This window comes from Ornithodoros turicata, chromosome 3 (assembly GCF_037126465.1).
Source record: "Ornithodoros turicata isolate Travis chromosome 3, ASM3712646v1, whole genome shotgun sequence".
In the NCBI taxonomy this organism is placed as follows: domain Eukaryota; kingdom Metazoa; phylum Arthropoda; class Arachnida; order Ixodida; family Argasidae; genus Ornithodoros; species Ornithodoros turicata.
In genome coordinates, this window is record NC_088203.1 from 73,811,866 (window position 1) to 73,828,638 (window position 16,773).

Sequence of the window (16,773 nt, forward strand, 5' to 3'; positions counted from 1 at the left end):
TCGCAAACGGAACGAAGATAGCCGTCATCATAGACCAATACTCCACCACGAATGTTTGCCTGATGGATACTGCTCGCATCGCGGTCACCACGGAACACGAGACCAGACATTTCGACGTAAACCCCCAAGTCAATACAACTCAAAAGCAAACCCTTCTCCAGATGGTCAACGATTTCGGTGACTGTTTCGCTGCATCGTCGAAAGTAAGACAAACGCCCATTGCGAAGCACCGGATCATCGTCGACGAAAAGGCCCGTCCAATTCACCGCATGCCGTACCGGGTCTCCTGCAAAGAGCGAGAAACGATCCGAACGCAAGTAAGAGATGCTAAGAGATGACATTATCCAGCCGTCGACCAGTCCGTGGGCATCGCCGGTGGTACTAGTGAAAAAGAAGGTCGGAACACTCAGGTTTTGCGTCGACTACCGGAAACTCAATGAGATAACGAAGAAGGACGTCTACCCGTTACCGCGCATCGACGACACGCTCGATCGCCTTCAAAACGCAAAAATTTTCTCTTCCATGGACCTCAAGACAGGGTACTGGCAAATCGAAGTCGACGAACGGGACAGTGAGAAGACTGCCTTCGTCACTCCGGATGGACTTTTCGAATTCGAGGTTATGCCTTTCGAACTTTGCACAGCACCAGCGACGTTCCAGCTAGTTATGGATACAGTTCTCGCCGGGTTGAAGTGGCAAACATGCCTGGTGTACCTCGACGATGTTGTCGTCTTCGCAGGAACTTTCGAAAAACATGTTGAACGGCTGAAGCAAGTCCTCGAGGCTATCAGAACTGCAGGGCTGACGTTGAAGCCTCAGAAATGTCGATTCGGCTACGAGGAACTCAGATTTCTCGGCCATCTCGTGAGCAGCGACGACGTACGCCCCGACCCCGAGAAGACGGCGGCCATCACAAATTACCCTGTTCCTTCTAACGTGGAAGACGTTCGAAGCTTTCTTGGTCTTTGCGCCTACTACCGACGGTTCATTCCGAACTTTTCAAGAATTGCGTCGCCCCTGAATGCCCTCACGAAGGACGGATGCACGTTTATCTGGAGTGAAGCCCAGAAACAGGCGTTTGATGAATTGAAGACGCGTCTACAGACCGCACCCGTGCTTGCCCACTTCGATCCAAACGCCGAAACAGAAATGCACACAGACGCAAGCAACGATGGTCTAGGAGCGGTGCTCGTTCAACTTCACGACGGCGTCGAACGTGTCATCGCTTACGCAAGCAGAACGCTAACCAAGGCAGAGAAGAACTATTCGACGACCGAAAAAGAGTGCCTTGCACTCATATGGGCCATCACAAAGTTGCGTCCCTGCCTGTACGGACGGCCGTTCAAGGTGGTAACAGACCACCATTCTCTGTGCTGGCTGGCTGGTTTAAGGGACCCCTCAGGACGCCTAGCGAGATGGAGCCTCCGATTACAGGAGTATGACGTAACCAACTCTTACAAGTCAAGAAGAAAACACAACGACGCCGATTGCCTGTCCCGAGCACCATTCCAGCGACAGGACAACAGTCTCGAGGACGACGACGCCTTCCTCGGGAACTAATGAAACTAATGAGCACGACTACAACGTCTGTCAGGCAGTACAACGACCCCGAATTGCAGACACTCGTCGACTATCTGCAGGGCCGCGCCGACAATGTTCCTCCCATCTTCAGAAGATCACTCCCAAATTTTTCCCTACGTAATGGTGTCCTCTACAAAGAAAAACACGCACCACAAGGCGCTACGTGACTTCTCGTTGTGCCTGGGGACATGCGCATCGAGATTCTTGAATCCTGCCTCGACGAACCGTCATCAGGTCATTTCGGACACAGCCGGACACTGGCCCGTATAAGGGAAAAGTACTACCGGCCAAAACTGGCCAAGACCGTCCACCACTACGTAAGGACGTGCCGGGAATGCCAATGACGAAAAACGCCACCGTTACGACCTTCTGGGTACCTTCAGCCAATCGCACCGCCGTCGGCGCCGTTCGAGCAGATTGGGATGGATCTATTCCTGCCCTCCCCACGTTCGTCTTCCGGAAATCGTTGGATAATCGTCGCCACCGACTACATGACACGCTATGCCGAGACTAAGGCACTCCCACAGGGCACAGCAACAGAAGTGTCGAAGTTCTTCATCGAGAACATCGTACTATGGCACGGATCTCCGACGGCCTTAATCACCGATAGGGGAACGGCATTTACAAGCAGGCTAACACAAGAAATCCTTCGGCTCAGCCACACCGCTCACCGGAGGACAACGGCGTACCATCCGCAGACGAACGGGCTCACCGAACGCCTAAACAAAACCCTTACCGACATGATTTCGATGTACGTCGACGTCGAGCACAAGACCTGGGACGAAATACTGCCTTACGTCACGTTCGCCTATAACACGGCTGTCCAGGAAACAACGGGATTCACACCGTTCCGCCTTGCACAGGCCATGACGAATCGACTATGCTGGACGCGATGCTGCCCCACGAACCCATTGATGGGGAAAACGACGCTCTGGACTTCACACAGCGAGCAGAAGAAGCTCGCCAGCTGGCCAGACTACGCATTGGTCAACGGCAACGCGTCGGTGAAAGAAGATACAATTTGCGCCGACGAGACGTACGCTTCAGTCCAGGCGATTTGGTATGGGTTTGGACGCCGATTCGACGACGAGGCCTGAGCGAGGATCTACTCAAGCGGTACTTCGGTCCCTACAAAATACTTCGACGCATTGGAGACCTTGACTACGAAATGGTACCCGAGGGCAGCGCTCCCTCTCGACGACCCCCGAGGACTGAAATAGTTCACGTCGTTCGACTCAAGCCGTACTACAGCAGGTAGCGCTGAAGACTGGCTGGAAGGAGACAACATGACAAAAAAAAAAAAAAAAGAAGAAGAAGAAACGGCATCGAGACGATGCCACGTCTACAGAGTGGGCAATGCCACGAATCATCTTCGAGAAACTTGCAGGGCAGGCACGAAACGGTACATCTCATCCCGGCGAATGCTGAAGAAGAAGCAAGAAGCTTCCAGACACATCGCCTGCTCTCTGGCAAACGCACGTGCTGTTTCTAGACTTTTCGGCGCGACGCTTAAATGCTTGTGCGCTCCAAGCTGGCGCATTCATTCTTTGGACTCAGTTCTGTTCAGAGAGCTATCACTTTTTGGCTTTTGGTACCAAGTAGCTTAATAAACCGTTTGCTGTTTATTCGAGGACTCGCCGGCCCATTTCGCTTCGTGACAATAATATGCCGACTATTTTTTTTTTTTTTTGAAAAATAAGGTTTATCGCATTTTCAATAGAGTAGACTGACCTACACATGATATATGCTTTCTCCAAGCAGCGTGCTTTATTCTTATCGAATCGCTCACGCCTGTATAACAAATTCAGATAGCAGATGTGAATGGGTGTGTTCCTCAGGTTGTGTGTTTGCCACACAAGCTTAATTTTTGCGAATATTGTATTATTCTGTTTAATAATTTTCTGGTGGTAGAAAATGTGTTTTTTTTTCATGCTTGACACTTTGCTATTCGAGCAGAAGTGCGTGTAATTTCTTATTTTTCAATTTCGCTCGTTGTGTCTGTGTTGTGTGTGTGAGCAACTGTGACCCAACTTAACCAGTAAGTACATTGTGTATGCCTTTTCGTGTGACTCAAGTGATAAATTTATGTGGTATTGCATGAAATGTTGGTATAAAAATAAGTGTTGTTGCACTTGCATAGCAGTTACTTCTTATTGCAATTTTCGCCCGTAAAAAAACAAAAACAAAATCAGCGTATATCGTATTATGCTGCGCGAGTAGAAGTGATTTTCCCAATTCGATTCGTGTACGCTTGTTCTGTGCTTTCTTTACACAGGGACAACGCGACTGTGTATGTAGCATTATGCAATAATTATCTGATAGCAGAAATGAGTGCCTTTTTCTCCGTTTATTAGCGTGTGTCTCGTTATTTTTTTTTCTCTCTTATAGCTATTCAAGCAATAGTACTTGTAATTTTCGCTGCTCTTTTCTTATTTTCTCTACTTTTACGCAGAAGAAAGCCTCCTGGTAAAAGCTGAATAGTGTTCCATCAGTGGAAGTGGGGTTGTTTGTTTGATTTTGTTGGGTGTTCGATATCTTGATGAAGTAAGCAGTGCTTAATTTTGGAATCATGGGTTTTTGAGCAGAAATGCTGGTATCTGAGCACGAAGTAGAAATTCCTATATTTCTCTGCTCCCTAAGAAACTTTGTACGTCGTTTTCCGAGCAAACCGCGTTTAGTTTATGCGAAATTGAAAAATGAAGTTGTGTATGCTCTATGATCTTCTGTCGCAGGCTTAGGCTTTTTCTCCGATGAGTAGTATTTTGTATGCGATGTCGCATGTCTGGACTTGTTCAGTAGTGTTGCCATTTTTACCCTTCGCTAATATCTTCTTGCTGTCATGTTGTGCTAGCCGCGTAGCGATAAGCTGTGATTCTCCGATTATTCCTGAGCGGTTCGGCTTAAGCTTTTTCCTTGCTCACTTAAGGAAATGTGTGTATCCCTGTCCTGTGCTTTCTTTACGCAAGGGCAATGCGACTGTGTATGTGGCATTATGCAAGAATTATCAGGTGGCAGAAATGAGTTTCTTTTTCTCAGTTTATTAGCGTGCGCTACGGTTTCTTGCAGTTACAGCTATTGGAGCACAAAAGCGTGTAATTTTTCGCGGTTCTTTTCTTTTTTCACTGCTTTTACTCAGAATGTAGGTGAGGGGAAAAAGTCGGCATCCAGGTAGAGCAGGAGAAAGCCGCTCGGCAGAGGAGAGTTCATGAGAATGGATTTTTTTTTTATATACGTTGTTGAGTGTCAGTATTCACTTTGCTTGATATGTTGATGGAGCAAGCTGTTATAAGTATTTGTGTAGAAATGCTGGTATGTGAGCGTGGAGGAGAAATTCCAATAAAGCACCTCTCCTTGTGCATTCCTGAGCTGCTGTGTGCGCGCACTTTTTTCCTGGTTTGTGACGTCATCATGACATGTTGGGGCTTGTTTAGCAGTGTAGCAAATTTACCCGCCGCTAGTAAGTTGTTTTTGTCATCTTATGTTAGCCGCGTAGCGATGTGCGGTGACTCTGCGACCATTCCTGAGGTCTTAAGCCTTTTCCCTGCTCGCTTAAAGGAATTTGTGTGCACTTGTCCTGTGCGTTCTTTACGCGGTGACAATGCGGGTGTGTATGTAGAAGTATGCAAGAATTATCTGATAGCAGTTGATGGTAGTTTGTTAGCATGTGTTAAATTTTTGAAGTCATAGCTATTTTGCTATTCGAGCAGAAATGCTGGTATCTGAGGGTTTAACGCTGAGGGTAGAAATTCCTGTCTGAGATGAATCTGCATTTCACTGCAATTTGTTTCATTTAAGTAATATTATTGAAATTCCACAGCCTCTGTGAACGAAAAGGGATGGTTGTGTGCCTGCTCATGAAAGCAACTTGCATATCGGAATGACATGTGATGAGAGCGAACTTTGCGCTCAGGTGCGGCAATGGTGTAGGCGGACGGAGCGATATGCCAGTGAGCAAAACCTCGTGGTGGTTTACTCCCTGGGCGCTTACAGCCTGTTCAGAGCAATGGACCTTGGCAGATAGTTGTTTGTGATGTGATGGGACCATTTCCCCATAGTCCTAGAGGTAACCAGTATTTGTTCGTGATTACTGATCATTTCACGAAATGGGTTGAGTTGTTTCCTCTCAGGATGCTGACTTCACAGAGAGTGTGGGAAAGACTACTCGACACCTTTGTCCGGTTCGGGTTTTGCGGGACAGCTGATCACTGACAACGCAACCTACTTTACACGAAAGGTGTTCTCAGGTTCTTGCGCTGTGTTAGGCATTCAGCACAAGAAGGCTTCCTCGTATCTCCCTCAGGCTAACATCACCGAACGTGTTAATCGGAACCTGGAAGTGATGCTGGTTGGTTATACTACTCAGCACCACCGAGATTGGGATCTTGTATGGTGAACTAGCGTTCGCTACACGGACCATGGTCAACAGATCTGCAGGATTCACCCCGGCGTTCCTGAAAGAGAGAGTTCCTGAGAGTCCCAGTTTTCAGTGGAGAATGCTCTGGGCCTCCTGCATGGTGCTACCCGGCCGCCTTATTCAAGGTTTGCTTAGGACCTCCGGAGTCGACTGGACGTTGCAGCTCGGACGGCTCGGGGGAACCTAGACGTCGCAAGGTTGCACCAGGCTCTCCAGTACAACAGTACAACCGCGGACGTCGGAACCTCACCTTCAGCTTTGGTGACCTTGGTCTGCGACGGACTCACCCGTTTAGTGATGTGTCACAAGGCTTTGCAGCTTCACTTGCAGATAGGTGGGATGGCCCCTTCGAAGTATGTGCTTGCTCCTGCGGCCTCACTTATAGGTTTGTCGCTGTGATACGGGCGAAGAAGCTGGGCCAGTACACATCTCGGACCTGAGGTCTTATCACCTCCGAGACCCCAGCGGCGAGGAGCCCGGTCTGCAACCTGCCTCCCTCCAGGATATGGACCCTGTTCCCGTTCCCGGACCTGCGTCCAGCCGCTACGACTTGCGTCCCCGCAGGCGGTGCACGTAGCCGCCACTATCTCTATCACTAAGCATATTGCTTGTGATTTAGTCTTTTATTAGTGTGATTTCTGTTCCACAGCTTTCCGCTATGTGTCTTTTGGGGAGTATCTTTTTCAGGCATTCACGGCTTGGAGTTTCTCTCTTACCGTCTCCCTTTTACCCCTCTCACAGATGCAGCGTCGCTCTGTTCCCGGAACCCGTCGTCAGACTGCGAGCACCCGTGAGCCCGTCACTCCACCTCATCGTCCAGCCTCCCGATCCCGCCCTACACAGAACACTGTTCGGGTTACTGGCTCGGCCACCGTCCGGCAGCACACCGTGGCCACCTGGACTCTGGTGTCCCAGGGTCAGCCAGTGTCCTGAGCCTCCCGATCACGCTGGACTGCCCAGCCGCGACCTCTCCACGGGGACGACCTCAACCGCACCCCAGCCCCCTTTCGGGGACTAGCGCTGTCCGAGCTGCACCCGGCCGACCCCCTGCAGCCCATGACAGCAGAAGAAAGGCGACTACTGTGCCCGGTGTGCCAGGTCCCGGAGGTGCATCGAACCACCCACCGCCGGGGACCCCTCCACCTGGCCCGTACTGAAGCTGTTCGCACAGCCACCGACGTCAACACTGTGCTGGCCACTCTCAGGCGCCTCCGGCCTGAATTGCCAGCAGAGACCCACCACCCTCAGGCTCCTCGGTACCGCAGGCACCACGACCGCCACCCAACGCAGAAGACATCCTCCTCGATCCTCCTGAAGACTTAATATGTGTATAATCTTCTCGGCGGGAGAGTGTGGGATATCTAAGCAGCCGTTAGAGGCACGCACTGCCGAGGCGCGTGGCTGATTAATCAGCTATAAAACCGGGTGATCTCGATAAGCAGGCTTCCTGAGAATTTTCTCGACTTCCAGCAAAGCTAGAATAAACCTTGTATGTTGTTCGTTTGAATTGCTGTTGTGCTGCTTGTTCCTCCGGGCGCGGAACGGACGGACTGACGCCCCGGGTTGTGGGAACGTAGGTTTCCACAAGGTCTACCCAAACCATTTTTCGAGCTACGGAGGTAAAAAAAGGGACGAGGGGGCACTGCTCCATCCCGCAAGTACTCTGATGTGGAGCGAATTTCGCGGGCTTTGTATAGAACTCTGGGATAGCAACGCCATCTTGTCAGGACAGTGTAAACCGAGACAATAGAGTTGTCTCGTCAACAAGCGTCATGGCGACATGTTGAGGTGATGTGTAGATTCGTCGTCGTGAGTCTGCTTGGAGTTCGTTCTTATGATATAGCCCACGCTTTTCACAGTCTGCGGAGGGATCTGCACGCTCAGTACTGTAGGATACTACGTTTGTTGTAAAGGTTGTGCTCGATAAGTAGGAAAATCATTTTAATGCTCTGTTTGTTTACGTTCAAGTGTAACACAGATGTATTGTTTAGCATATCGTAAGCTGCAGAAGTGTTGTCAACATTTGTGGCACTTGTTTCTTGTAAAAGCTTTGTAACGTCGCTGTGCCAGTGTAATGAAGGCAAACGTTGAAACGTTTTGTGACGGCTGAAATACGGTGTATAACGTACTGTGGCGTAGCCAGACCTCCAAGGTAGGGGGGGCTCGATACGAAAACTCGCCCCCCGCTGATCCTGGGTGCGACAACACACAATACTTGAGCACACCGCAAGTAGCGGTAACTGATTTGGGGCGTTCACAATACGATTACGCAGTGATGTCCAATGAGGCGGTGTCACGAGATCGGAAGGATTTTGAAAAGCTCTTACTTTGAAAACCATTCAAGAGTGCCGATTAGATAGACGTCATGAACTGTAAGAACTTTCGCGATCGTCACACTGGTCCCCCCTCCCATTTTCTCCTCGGATATGCGTGGGTCCGTCGTGGCAGGTAGGGGGGCAGGCGTTGTGGCAGGTAGCCCCCCCCCCCCCCCCCGCGGCTACGCCACTGATAACGTACGTAATCCCGGTTGGAGACTGGTGACACATGTGGCCAACAAGGTATATACCAAGCGTCTGTGAGCTAGCCTTGTCAAAACTTGCTAGTAGAGTGTGATACAAACTTCTTGCGTGTTCGGTTCTTGCAGTATTGAACTGAACAGATCAAGTCACCATATTCGTAACTTGTACGACGGAACCAAATTGCGCTGGTTACTCGCTTGAAGGAGAATCAGCTTCACGATCGAGCTATGATGCCTCCCCCATATATCAAGACGAGAAAGAATCACGAAGACCATACCATACGCGTCGGAAACGTAGAGCCAGGGACAGTGATAAAGAAACCGAAAACTTCGGATTGTCCTGACAACATGGCCGACGGTGAAAGAAACTTGGCCTCAGCTTTCAGCATGGAGGAAGGAAACACAAGGAGCGGCTCTTCCCTCCAGACTAGCGTAGCCACCCTCTAGCGGTCACTCGAGTCAAAATCGCCATTGCTTCCTGTCCACCATGTGATCCCCTCTAAAGTTTCGGTTTTGTAAGGCTTTGTTTCTCACGCTGCTCTCCGTGTGATTTTGCTTTTTGAAAGTAATTTATTGTGAAAATGTGAGCACCGTCGTAAAAACGACGTATGGTAATGTGTTCCTGTCCCGGCTGCGGCTCTCGTTGAATTGAAAGCAGCTCTGTCACGGGAACGCGTTTTGTTCGTACGTACACGGTAACTTGCTTTAGTCGCCCGTGTGTCTTCGAGTCATCTTGAATTGTTCATTTCGGACCTCAAACTCTGCCGCAGATTCATTTCATATCTTCTGTTGTTGTACAAATCAGATTAATGGGACGGCATTCTTTACCACTTAGTCAAGAAAAGTACATACGTTGGAAGTAACCGTTGCCGCACATGATGTTTCCGGTCCGGCGTACTCCTTTTGCGTTCTGCACAGAGTGACTTGTCTTCTAATAGAACAGTAAACATTCGAACACACAGAAATGAAGTGCAAGCACGCGTTCAACGTAATACTGCCATCTGAACTGCGACACAACTACAGCTCGCGTCGTCTGCTATGCTGGAGTCATGCTGTCTGGAGGGTCACGTGAGCGGTCACGTGGTAGACAGGAACATCCCAGAATGCAATGCGAGGCCGGCTACGCTCATCCCGATAGAAAACTGTCGGAGGGGCCGCTCCTTGTGTTTCCTTCCTCCATGGCTTTCAGCTGCCATGCCCCCTCTTCTCTTTGTATGCCTCCATGCTTCGAGCACATTCAAGCGATAACGAAACTACCTCAGTCTGTCGCTACCAGCGCACTCGCTCACCCATCTGAACTACTAGGTGCATTCTTTTTACTTGCTCCCTCAGCCCCCGGCGCAAAAGGGCAGCACCCCTGCATTCTTTTCACAAAGTGGAAGCTGCTCTTTTGCACTTTCGCATTCTTTTCATGGTGCGCCGAGCGCCCTCTCTGTTCCAAACCCCAAAACCCCTGCACCGCCTTGAGAGGAGGAGCAACGGAGCGGGGCGAGAAGCAGACGACAAATTTAAGCAGACGATCAACATGGCGACTGAGATGAGAAATGTTTTAGATGTTTTCCCGCTTCTTGACAAGGACGGAAGCCCAGTTATGGAAAATGGAGAACACGTATACGTCAATGGATGTAGGTATATATACCGAGTTTGAGGACTAGGTATCGCCATAGAGCGACACGCGCCAGTGCAACGCCTATCAGCGCGTAGCTGCGCGCCCTGCTGCACGCGTTATTTTAACGAACAAAACGTTAATTTTAGGTGGTCAGCAGTTCAGAATTTCCGTACTGGAAAATTGTGCTACTGTAGGCATCGCTGCCACCGGTGAGAGAGCCCCTAGCGCACAGAACTCAGACCACATGGGTGCTGGTCCAGAAGATGGTGGCTTTGACAACAGCCTTGAAGCATCGATGAACGTAGGGGGCGACCGGCTCTGGGATGCACGCCGGACGAAGTTCCTCATAGCAGCATACGGCAGCGAAAAATCGAAGTTGAAGAAAAAAGGTGGCTACAACACAAAGAAGGCCCTTATACTGTCCATTACACAGAAGATAAACGCAGAATTTGAATGCAGCTACACCGAGCAACAGGTTTTGAACAAATAGAAATCGCTTGAGAGATCATACAAGAAAACAAAGGCAGCCAATAATAAAAGTGGCAGTGGCACTGTCCATTGTGAGAATGAGGAGTAAGATGTGGTAGGTACAAGTTCACGAACAGGGTAATAGTTTGGATTCTTTCATTTTAGGGCGCTACAAGAAGTTCTAGAGCGAGAGCACCACATTAGTCCTCCGGTTCTCATGGGCCCTGGAAGAGTGTAATGAGCCTTTCAGCCGAGTCCAACGCACTGGCGATTGTTTGTCTTAAACACCAGTGCATTCCTTATCTTTTCAGCCAGCTAAACCAGGCTGCAACTGCAGTTGACGGAACAATGACTACACCCCCACAGTGCACCCAGACACCGCAGACTGCTCAAGCGAGCACCTCACAGCACCACAGGCAGTCAGCGGCAGCCGCAATCCAGGATCTCACAAAGGAGCTACAACGTTGCAATGAGCTGCGTAAAGCGTATCAGGACAAAAAAGTTGAATTGCTTAAAGACTTTCTCGATGAAATGCGCGCATTTCGTGAGTCTGCCACGTCGGCAGCTCGCGGGAATGAACAGTAACAGTGTATATCAAACATTTATATACATAATCCTCATTGGTTGGGTCACAATAAAATGGAAGGACAATTACTTATCGCAACAGCATCATTTTGGTCTCTTACAGGCTGCGTGCAATTTGTTTGCGCACTTCCTTCGCCGTTACCTGACTTGCAATTTCGTCCACTTGATCTGGTTCTTCGGCCGTCGATTCTTCATTCTGAGGCAGGTTGCGAATGTCTTCAATGTCATCAGCCTCTGTGCACATGTTATGAAGCACACATGCTCCCATTACAACAAGGCACACTTGGTGGATGCTATCAGCATCAACGTAGTAGAGGCGCCGAAACCTTTGCTTCAACATCCCAAAAGCATGTTCTATTGTTACTCGTTGTTGCGAGTGCACGAAGTTGTACTTCTTCTGCCATGATGGGAGCGCTTGCCCAATGTTTTTGTATGGAGTCAGAAGCCAGGGCAGGAGCGGGTACGCAGAGTCACCTAAAAGTACCAGCCTTGAAACAGGCCATGGAAAAATCCTAAGTGAATGGTCTAAAAGTCCTTGCTTGTCGAACAGGGATAAATTTTAACGGGAAGACCTTACCAGCACACTTCCTGGAAGCATCTGCGAAAAAAAAGCTGTTCCTCAGGATTCGAGCGTCATGCGCGGAGCCAGGGAAGCCAACGAACACATCCAAGAACTTCATTTGATGATCGCAGATTCCCTGTAGTACCACTGAATGGTACTTCTTCCGGTTGAAGTACGAGTCAGGTGACTTACGGGGCTTTTTGACTTCAATGTGGGAGCCATCTACGCAGCCGATGACGTTTGGTATCGCAGGACCCTTCGTCACCTTCTCCTGAAACCCTTCTTGAATAAGTGCGCGACGCTCTTCATCGGGCCAAGCAATAACGGTGCTGCTAATATGCTGCAGAAAGTTGAGCACACGAATCACGCTAGTGTGGACTGCCGACTCAGTCGTATTAAACTTGTCAGCAATCTTTACGATGGGGTCCTGAAATCCCAGGTAGGATAATGTCATAAGCATTGCCTTCTCGGCAGGTACCCGCGGCCGGCCTCGTTGCGTCTTGGGATAGTACGACGAAGCCTCAAACATTTGTGAGATACGTTGCACGAGGTCGAGTGACAAGCGAAACATCCGCTTGTACTCATAATTCATGTAACGAGGAACCACATTTTCCTAGTATAACGGGATCCTCGTCCGGTCGTATCGCGTTACAACGTCGGTCGCTGCTGCAACAACGAACAGTTCAGTCTCTTCATCAGAATCCGAGTCAAACAACTCGATTGCAATTGAGGAATAATCCACCATATCTAATGGAAGCAACACTACAACTTACTTCGCCGATTGCGTCAAAAGCAGACGACGTAGCAGACGACATCTGCTCTTTTGCATTCTTTTCATGCCACGAGGTGGCTGCACCGTTCGAGAACTTTTTTTTTTCATGTCCCGTACTCCATCAGGGAAACGGGGGAAACGGGTCTGTACTGTTCTTATTGAAAAGAATGCACCCAGTGAGCCCATTTCCGCTCGCCGCCGGTGGGGTGACGCACCGAAGAGAAAATACACCTGTCGCGTGTTACATAAACTTTTGTCGGGACCTGTATAATTCCAAGTATTGTGCTTCATTACCGCTAGTCTTTCTCCTGTCTTTCGTCTAGTCCACGAGTCGTTTGTCTTTTCCTCACATATCCAATAAAGTTGTACAGCAAAAATATGTATTGAAGTGAATTGAGAGTAACTCAATTGCTTTTTATGGTTAACTGTAATTGTAAATGTAATTTAATTACTTTTATGAACATGTAGTTGAAGCAATTCAATTACTCTTCAAAAGTAATTTTTACAGGTCTGCTGAAAAGCTACAGCTCAAAAATAAATGTGTTATACAGGTGTATCTGTAGAATGCGTGGGTACATTGAACACGATGGAAATTGGTGTTTTGAGGCTGGAACACCGAAGACACAAAACCTGAAGTGCCTAAGCTGCTAACCTTTTCAATGCAGCTGGCTAATCCTTTCAGTGACTTTCTGCTCTGTCTGCATTAAACACTTTGTACGAATCGACTGAAACCGATCACCTCCGATATCAGAATAATTTTTCGCAGGTTACTTCCCAATTCTCGCTGCCCGGGAAGCGCATTTATAACTGTTAGCCAGTACAGAGCCCAGGGGAGAAGGGCGCCGCTGATTGCACGGAAGAGAGGAGGTAAACTGAACTGAGCGGCTGTATACCGCACTTCCCGCCGCACGGCAGGCAGCTATGTGTGCCGTCGTCGAGTCGTTCTCGTCAGACGTAGTGTAATTCGGCTGCCGCGTCATTATGGATACTTTATCGTTGGTTGGAGCAAAGACGGATCATGCCGCAGGACCACACACTTAGGGCGAGCGCCTGCGTTATGCAGAGCAATGTAGATATCGCAGGCACACACATAGAGGTATACTTGCAATTGCAATAGTGTTTCGTCGCATTGGCGACATCGGTCCCAAGCCCGAACAACAAAGCACGAAAACAAATTAATATAACAAGAGGGTGTGTCGTCCAACCACTGCGTGTTTATGGGGAAGTAGGGCAGAGGGTCTCGACAAATCACTGTGTCTCGTCAGGGACTCATCCTGAACCACTTATACATCCATCTTTTTTTTTCCTCCGCACTCGCCACCCAGAGGTGGGGGCATCGTTGCAGCTTCCCTTCATTTTTGACAACACCCTCGTACTTGGGACCCTGGATAGGCACTGTCTGTCTCTCGTTATCAAGGATCTCTCTGTGTGAGTTGAATATACCGCCCCCAAAAAATTCATCTTCAGGAGTAAAGAAAAAGACAAAACTCACGAGTGCCTGAAGGTTTTCTTTTACCCAAACTGAAAGCAGTTCGAGCATTATTTTTGTCATATGCTGTGACCCTTTCTTCCTCAAGTCGATGTGTATATAGACGCGAGCGCGTAAGCGAGGAGGATGCGCGTGTCCGAGTGTTGCGAAAATAATAAAATATCCACCCCGTGGGAAAGACAGTACCGCAGTGCAGTGTAGCGCTGTCGCCATTGTGGATTTTCTTCGGAGGGGAGGAAAAAAGAATGAAAGACACTCGTCAGTCCTTGAGTTTCGATCACACACATAACAAGGACGCGAGATTCAAAGGACGCAAATGCTAACAGCTTCGCAGGCCGCCCAATGCCACATTCCTACGCGGCGCCAGCATATGTGTCATTGTACGATCCCCATCTCGATTATCTTTTTCCTCCTTTTTATTGCAGCAAGTTCCCGTTTTGTTACAATGCTCCTTGAAATCGTTTTGTTTCAAGGTGTTGCGGCGGAAGGTGGTGGTGAAAGGGCTCGCCATTGTGGGCCTCACAGAGGTGGGCAACGTCACGACTGACGCCCTGGGGGAATGTGCGCCCTGGGCGGACTTCTAAGGGAACTGTGCCGCCATATGTCTGAAAGTGTCTGAGGAAAACCCAGGAAAGACCCCAGACAGCACAGCCGGCACTGGGATTCGAACCCGGTTAGCTCCCAGCATAGGTAGGCATTTTTCGAAATATTCATTCAACATCAAATCATGTCCGGCCTTGCCCACAGCCCGTAACATCATATCACCATCACAGACCATCACATCATAACCCATCATTCGACATCACCATCACAGCCCATCACATCATAAATGATCATTCGACATCACCATCACAGCCCATCACATAACAACACATCATTCAACATCACCATCACAGCCCATCACATCATTACGCATCATTCAGCATCACAACTCATCACATCATTACCCATCTTTCAACATCACAGCCCACCACATCATAGCCCATCATTCAACATGACAGCCCATCACATCATTACCCATCATTCGACATCACAGGCCATAACATCATTACTCATCATTCGACATCACAGCCCATCATATCATTCGTCAGGATTCAACTTCAGAGCTCGTTCTGAGTTCAACTTCATCGTGTATGATGGACATTGAATCGGAACTCCAGGGACCGCTTATAAGACTGAGGACATTGTATACTGCGCATGCTTGCGTTTCGGCGACGACTTCCCTTCGCGGCTTCTGCGGCCGTGCGTCCCGGCTCCTGGGCAGATGTCATCTTTTGGGTGGCGGCCGTTTACAGTGACGGGCGGGGCTTGGCGGTTGTGGCAGTGACAGTTGTGGGCGGGGCTTGGCGGGGCTTGGCGGGGCGGGGTGGCTGGTATGCCGCTACCCTCCCAGTTTGCGCATTGTTCACCAGCTCCGGTGGCGCAGCGGTAACGCGTGCGCTTGGAGACTGGGAGGTCCGCAGTTCGAATCTGCGGGCCGGCTGTGCCGTCTGGGTTTTTTTCTGGGTTTCCCTCAGATGTCTAATAGGCGTATGCCGGCACAGTTCCCCTGAAGTCGGCCCATGGACGCAGCTATCCTCCCCCCGAACGGATTCCGCTCGGTCTTCCACTTCACCCTTTCCTCTCCTCCTCTCCACCACCTTTCCCTTCCCGAGAAACATGCCGCCTAATCAGGCAGGCAGACCTCTCGGGTTCCTCCCAACGACACTCCTCCTCCTCCTCCTCCTCCTGCGCATTGTTGCACACCGCGCACTGGAAAAGGCATAGCAGGTCTTGGCCTTGGCCTCTGGCGGCTTTATGGTACCAACTTTCTTGGCGCTGCACTGCTACTCATAGAGCTGACATATTCCGTCTTGTGCTACGTATGTGGAAGGTGGTGGTTGTGTGGGGGAGGAGTTGACTGAAACTGCTCGTCGGTACTCGGTAGTCTGGCACACTGCACTGGGGAATGACCGGAATGAAATCCCATGGTGGAACGGAGGCATGTGCCAATAGAGGGTGCAGGGAAGAATCGTGACTTCGCCTGTTTTTATGTGTGCGTTGAGATCTCCGTTTTTTTTCTTTCCTAGTCGAGTGTTTTTGTTATCTCTACGACGAAAACACTTTTGGTCATGGTTTGGGCCGATTAGGGGATTATATGGTGCATATAAATGAATGTTTCGTACGTTACGGCATATAGGGAAAATACTCGCATAATGCGTACTTTAGAATATTTTTTTTCTTCTCCAGTTGCCTTTGTGCGTGCGTGTGTCTGCGTATGTGTGCGTATGAGTTTGTGTGTATGTTTTGCTGTATTTCCAGGTGGACTGGTCTAAGAGCTTCCTGACCGTTTCCCACTGAAGGTTTTACTGGCTTCGGGAATGCCTTAGGTCCTCTTACCCGAAAATTTGCGGCATAATGTCTGAGTCTAGTGGGCTGTACTCTGTTTCATAGCTTTCTGTATACAGTTAGGAAAACTGCGGCGTTGGCATTTAAATCTGCACCACCGGCCTCAGTTACAAATTGGCAGTTGGCAACGTGTTGACTTGCTGAGCTCACGATCGCGGGCTGAATCCTGACCAAGAACGGCAACATTATGGGAGCGATAAACATAGCTTCCAGCACCGGCGTGTTAACGATTTCTGGGGCACGTTTAAAATACTCCGGGTGGCCGAAATTTACTAAACAAGCGTATGAAGGCGGGGTAGTTGGTACGAATCCATGGTGTGTAGACAGCAAAAATACGAGGACAAAAGAACGACGACAGCAGTCGTCCGTGCCGTCGTTCTTCTGTCC

General features: G+C 49.4%; 1 protein-coding gene across 1 annotated transcript; it reads right to left on the bottom strand.

The window, feature by feature from the left end:
• Positions 1-11,272: 11,272 nt before the first annotated feature.
• Positions 11,273-12,266, bottom strand: LOC135389651 (uncharacterized). The gene is made up of 2 exons (XM_064619685.1): positions 11,753-12,266; positions 11,273-11,649 (listed from the first exon to the last, which is right to left on the bottom strand). The coding sequence occupies exons 1-2, from the start codon at positions 12,264-12,266 to the stop codon at positions 11,273-11,275; spliced, it is 891 nt and encodes a 296-aa protein (XP_064475755.1).
• Positions 12,267-16,773: the final 4,507 nt, after the last annotated feature.